This window comes from Odocoileus virginianus, chromosome 23 (assembly GCF_023699985.2).
Source record: "Odocoileus virginianus isolate 20LAN1187 ecotype Illinois chromosome 23, Ovbor_1.2, whole genome shotgun sequence".
In the NCBI taxonomy this organism is placed as follows: domain Eukaryota; kingdom Metazoa; phylum Chordata; class Mammalia; order Artiodactyla; family Cervidae; genus Odocoileus; species Odocoileus virginianus.
In genome coordinates this window covers 18,405,118-18,411,021 of record NC_069696.1, presented here as the reverse complement: position 1 = coordinate 18,411,021, position 5,904 = coordinate 18,405,118, and the positions used below count along the sequence as shown (strand labels likewise).

Sequence of the window (5,904 nt, the reverse complement as noted above, 5' to 3'; positions counted from 1 at the left end):
GCGCACTTAATTTAATGTAGTTCTTTATACTAAAGAAGCAGTTTCTCATAACTCTATTTAGCCTATCAATTACTCTGGAAAGTCATCCTTCCCCTTTTTTACAGATGAGGAAACAGTCTGAGAGATTAAATGATTCAAGGTGACTCAGAAAATGGATTCAAGACCAGTTCTGCCTAAATCTCTTTTTACTATGCTTATACAGACATACGCCAGTACTATGAAACAGACAACCTGAGATAGCTGTGAAGATATTTTATTTTTCATAAAAATATAATTGTACAATGCTCTTCAGAAAAAGGATTCCTTCAATGCCCCCAAATACCATGTGGTTTAGAAGTCAATTTCCTCTCTTTCAAAACTAAAAATGTAATTGATAATATGCAACTGATTTTCTGATATATCACATTTATGTTTTTCATTTTTATTAGCCTTTAACTAAAGGTGAGTCCAGTTTAAACCTATACTTTTTATAATGAGCCAAATCAAGCCTATTACAATTCAAAGATGATAAAATAAAATGCTAAATGGTGATGTTGATAAATACTGTCAATTAGCTGGTAAAGAGTGATACGAATTTGCTGCAGCAAGATAAGATTCTGATTCAGATATATTAGAAAGATTTTAGATAAAATAGAAAAAAAATTTTAAGAACGTCAAATATATCCTAAAATTTGACCTAGTCAAACTTATTCCATGTTATATACTCAGTTGCCCTAGTACACGGCAGGTCTGTGCTAAATTAATGACAGAATATGACTGACCTAAATACATAAATATATTTCCCTCCTTACCTTCCTCTGGGAAAAAGGAAAAGTACTATGTCTACTCAGAGGGGCCTGAGCTCACTGACTCCCCCCTCTTTTGTTCTCTTTCCATCTGTCTGTTGTCCTTACAGGTAAGTAATAGATGCCAGGATTTCAGCATGCTGCCCCCTAATTGGAATGGGGCAAGAAATTCTCCAGCTGTCTGCATCAGTGACGTTTATTAACGTGCTTCAGGGGGCCCAAGCGTGCAGCCCGCACAGTACCCAAAGCAATGGGAGCATTCTTATTTAAGACCAACGAACTTTCTCTTGGTTTGATCTACTCCAAGATACCAAATAGGTTTCAGAATAAATTCAAATAAATTGTAATTGACTTTCACCCAAAATTACACATCCTCTACCTGAGGACGAAGTCAGTGCTCTTTCTTGTAGAGGGCAGCAGGGGAACAGCTTACAGGAGCCAGTAATGTAAAATCACAGCCAGAGAAGAAACACCTGGAGCACAATGGAGACACTCCATAGAAGGGCCACACTCATTCGGAATGTTTGCTTTGAAAACAACTCTTCTGGGGAATTCAAAAGGCCCTGAACAAAGCAACAGAGTTAAGTCTTCGGTTGTTTTGCAAAATAAAAATATACATTTGAGTAGACCAGATGGCAAAAACATAACCCATTACAATCTGAACACTGTTATTTAAAACACTTAAATTCTGAAGGACTGAATATTAACAATCTATCTGTATTTATGATCCAAAAAAGACATTAAATACTCTTAAACCCCTAGTCCTCCAGAACAGAAAGACCCAATAGACTGGGCTAGTGGTTTATCAGTTGTCACAAAGGACTGGACTTGTGATATGAGTCTGTGACCTACGCACAAGAGTTTTAGGAACTCAGGGAGGCACTTAATTCAAACTCATGGCCTCAAGAGAAGGGACGGAAGTACCTTGTCACCTGAAACTATGTGGTCCGTCTCATGTTCCACCTCACAGACAAGCTAGACTAGAATGCCTCCTCCTAAACTATTTTGTGACAAAATACATTTTATTTGGAAACCAAATGTTTGCCTTATCAGAGCAAAGAACAATTACAATTTAGCAGCAACAGAGACCACAACCTCCTTATTTAACTATGCGAAAGAAAAGAGAGAGTCTTAAAGTGTCTCAGTGGGGACGTCAAAAGATTCCCAGGTCTGAGTGTATCATATGAGTGTGATTCCTCAACCATCACTCCATTTGGTAGCCAGGAAGAAAGCAAAGGCAGCCGTGACGGGAATCCGAGAAACCGCCTCTGCCCTCGCCCCGCCCACCAGGCCCCCTGGCGGCGGTGCTGGGTACGACTCCGTCTCCCGCGCTTCACGCCGGAGCGGAGGCGGGGCCAGGGCTGAACCGGATGCACACCCGCAGCGTATTTCTCTCTGGCTCAGAATACATTCATAAGGAAACTCAAGTCAGGGAAGAAACTTAAGTGTTCTGGTTATGGCTAAAGCCATTTGACCCACCAGCAATGTGTCCCTCGTTTGGTTCCGGATCTCCTGAGGCAGAAACTCCCATCTCAGCAGCTAATTTCATCCCGTTGTCTTTAGAAAAATTCTCCAAATTAGTTGACAACACAACAAAATGTGTGTGAACATTCACTCCTGCCCTCCCCCATATACATATAGAAACACATACAATAGAAACACATGCATACATACATACTCTGGGTTGTCAAGATGATATATGCTGCTGAAATGCCTAACAGATTACTTCTTGTTTAAAAATAAAAAGTTTGATTATTCTCCAAGTATGGATCAGGCCCTAATAAACTTGTATAAATACAGCTTGAAAAGACAGCAATTAAAGTTTTAAATAGAGGTTATCTTAAGGGCTTTCTTGATGGATTTTGTTAATGTGTATATTATTTAAAACAGGCATATCATTATGGATTACAAAAATAGGTATGTATTTGTTACTATATATTCACAGCTTGTGCTGGAATGGCTCACAGGAGAAGTCATGGTTCATGCATAAAATAAACATGACTCAAGTAAATATAAAGAAATCAGATTAGGTCCATAAAGGCTGAGGACTTAGTAGTCAGTCATCAGCCCATTTGGTTTCTCTTTGTAGGGCGATCAAAAACATGAAAGGAAATGACACCCAAACACACATACACATACAATTACATGAAGTACATGGAAAGAATATAAATTAACCAGTAAAGCAATGTGGAGTTGAGGTGCAAAAATACAATCTTAACTCACTCTTTCTTTTCTTGTGCTTTCAAGCATCGCAACGTGGCAATACCAACCAGAACGAGTCTGAATGTCCGTAAATTTTCTAAGTGTTGAAAATCAAAGCAAAATTCTTTGAGATCTATGATCACACATTTTGGTAGAAACTGCAGATTTACAGAGATGACGGAGCAGTAGGTAGTAAATGGAGCCAAGAAGTACAATCTTGCCTATCCATCCTCCACAGGGTCAGAATATTGGCTTCAGTCACTGACTCATCATTTTATATGATCTTCACCCTGAAAAATAAAGTTACTAATGTAAGAATGTTTTTAAAGATAAAGAGGTTTGGTTACTCTGTTTTAAAACGAATTTTTTAAAATTTAGTATCTACAGGAAGACTATTTTTAAGTATAAACTGAAAGAAAACTGAACTGGCTTTTTTTCCCACTAATTCAATTTAGATTAAGGAAAATATTACTTCATATAATAAAAGTGATCAAAAAGCCAATCCTTCAATTTCATAAAAAATTCTAAAAATAATTTTATTTATTTTTGTCTATGCTGGGTCTTTGTTACTGGGCAGGCTTTTCGCTAGTGTTGAGCAGGAGCTATTCTTTGTTGCAGTGCGCAAGAGTCTCATTATGGTGGCTTCTCTCGGGCAGCGTGGGCTCTCGGGAGGTCGGGCTTTAGCAACTGCAGCTCCTGGGCTCTAGCGCACAGGCTCAACAGTTACGGCCCAGAGGCTAAGTTACTCCACAGTATGTGGGAACTTCTCAGATCAGGGATTGAACTCGTGCCTCAGATTCTTTACCAGTGAGCCACCAGAGAGGCTCGCATAACAGTTTTTTTAAAGGATAAAAAATTTATAACATTTCCTTATAAAAAACAATCACAATGATGAAGAAATCAACACATGACACCTTCATTCTAAAATATAGCCTCATCAACAAATGGTGCTGAGACAACTGTATCTTCACATGCAAAAGAATTAAGCTGGACTTCTATCTTATACCACATAGAAATATTAACTCAATAGATCAATGATATATAACACCTAAAAGCATAAAGCTCTTAGAAGAAAACATTGGGGCAAATTTTCATGACCTTGGATTTGGCAATGAATTGTTAAGACAGGGTACCCAAAGCATGAACAACAAAGTTAAAAAGAGATAAAATGGACTTCCTCAAAATTAAAGTCTTTTGTGCACCAAAGGACACTATCAAGAAAGTGAAAAGACAACCTATAGTATAGAAGAAATATCTGTAATCATATATCTGATAAAGGTCTAGAATCCAGAATATATAAAGAACTCTTACAACTCAACAACAAAATGAAAAACAACTCGATTAAAACACGCGCAAGGGACATAAACAGACACTTTTTTCAAAGACATACAAATGGCCAGCAAGCACATGAAAAGTTGCTCATCATCATTAAGGAAAAATTGAAATGAAAACCACAATCAGATGCCACTTCACTAGGAAGGCTACATTTTTAAAAATGGAAAATAAAAAGTGTTGGCAAGATGTAGAGAAATGGGAAACTTCATATACTGTGGTTGTAATGTAAAACATTTCAACTGCTGTGGGAAATAATTTGTAGTTCTTCTAAAAAATATAGGATTACCATATGACCTGGCAATTCCACTTCTGGTATATACCCAAAACAATTGAAAACAGGCACTGAAATGTATACTTATACACGCATGTTTATAGTTAACACTGTTTGCAACAGCCAAATGAGATACTGATACATGCTACAAAGTGGATGAACCCTGAAAACATGCTAGGTCAAAGAAGCCAGACACAAAAAAGTCACACACTGTATCAGTCTATTTATACAGAATATCCAAGAACAGGTAAATCCGCAGAGACAGAATGCAGATTCATAGTTACCAGGAGCTGGAGGGAGGGTGATAGCGATTAACCACTAATGAGTTCGGAGTTTTCTTTTGGGGTGATACAATGTTTTCTAAATAGAGGTGGTTGCTGTACAATACAACACTGTGAAAATCCCAAATGCCTCTCAATTGTTACTTCTGAATGATTAATTTTATGTTGTGTCAATTTCTCCTTAACTAAAAAAAACCCTTATGGTGATGGGCTACTGAAATAGAGCCTGAGCTAGGTGAGGACAGGTTCTCCCACTATAGCTGTGTGACCCTGGGCACTTTACCAAGCTCCTGTACTATTTATCTATAAAATAAAAAGTACAATTATACTTAACACAGTGATTGGAGGAAATAATTAAGATAAATATAAGTGAAACCACTTTGTAAATCAAAATCAAAATCAAAATCAAAGGTATTGTTATTATTAACAATAACTAGGGATTCCCTGGTGGTCCAGTGGTTTGAACTTGGCACTTTCACTGCTGTGGGCCTGGGTTCAATCTCTGGTTGGGGAACTATGATCTCAAAAGCTGTGCAGTGAGGCCAATAATAATAATAATGACAACTACTAGAATGGTACACTCTCATTTATCTACCAACTCTACTTTTTAAAACTGCCATGAATTTATCAGCTGCTCTTTATAGACCCCATGTATATAACACATTCCAATATTTAGAATATAATGCCATTTCACTTGGTTACCAGTGTATTACAAATGACATAGCCATTTTATTTTATTTGAAAACACACAGCAAGGGAAGAGGTCAACAGAAAGCCTGCTCTGAGTCACTCCTCTGAAGATAAACGTTCCCGCGTACCGTACTCACAGGAGTTGCTGTTAGCCTCTGTCTTCCCAGCTTTCATGTGCCTGCTTGAGTTCTGCTGAGATTTGCTCTGCTCTTCTCCAGTGAGTAGGGCCTTTATTTCAGAAGGGATTTTACCTTGGTCCATTGCCATGCACCACTGCTTGTACTGAAATATGTAAAATATAATTGAGTAAAATTCTACTAGTCAGGTAGAAAATCCTAGA

At 37.7% G+C, this 5,904-nt stretch overlaps 1 protein-coding gene across 2 annotated transcripts in view; it reads right to left on the bottom strand.

The window, feature by feature from the left end:
• Positions 1-237: 237 nt before the first annotated feature.
• The window catches only part of CREBL2 (cAMP responsive element binding protein like 2), a 29,137-nt gene continuing 23,470 nt past the window's right edge, over positions 238-5,904 (bottom strand). The window contains exons 3-4 of one of the 2 annotated variants that reach the window (XM_020882704.2): positions 5,693-5,846; positions 238-3,277 (exon numbers count right to left, since the gene is read on the bottom strand). In XM_020882704.2, the coding sequence (XP_020738363.1) occupies positions 3,273-3,277; positions 5,693-5,846 (159 nt within the window). In that variant the 3' untranslated portion in view covers positions 238-3,272. The remainder of the gene's footprint in view (positions 3,278-5,692; positions 5,847-5,904) is intronic. The other variant, XM_020882705.2, reaches the window with a different exon arrangement.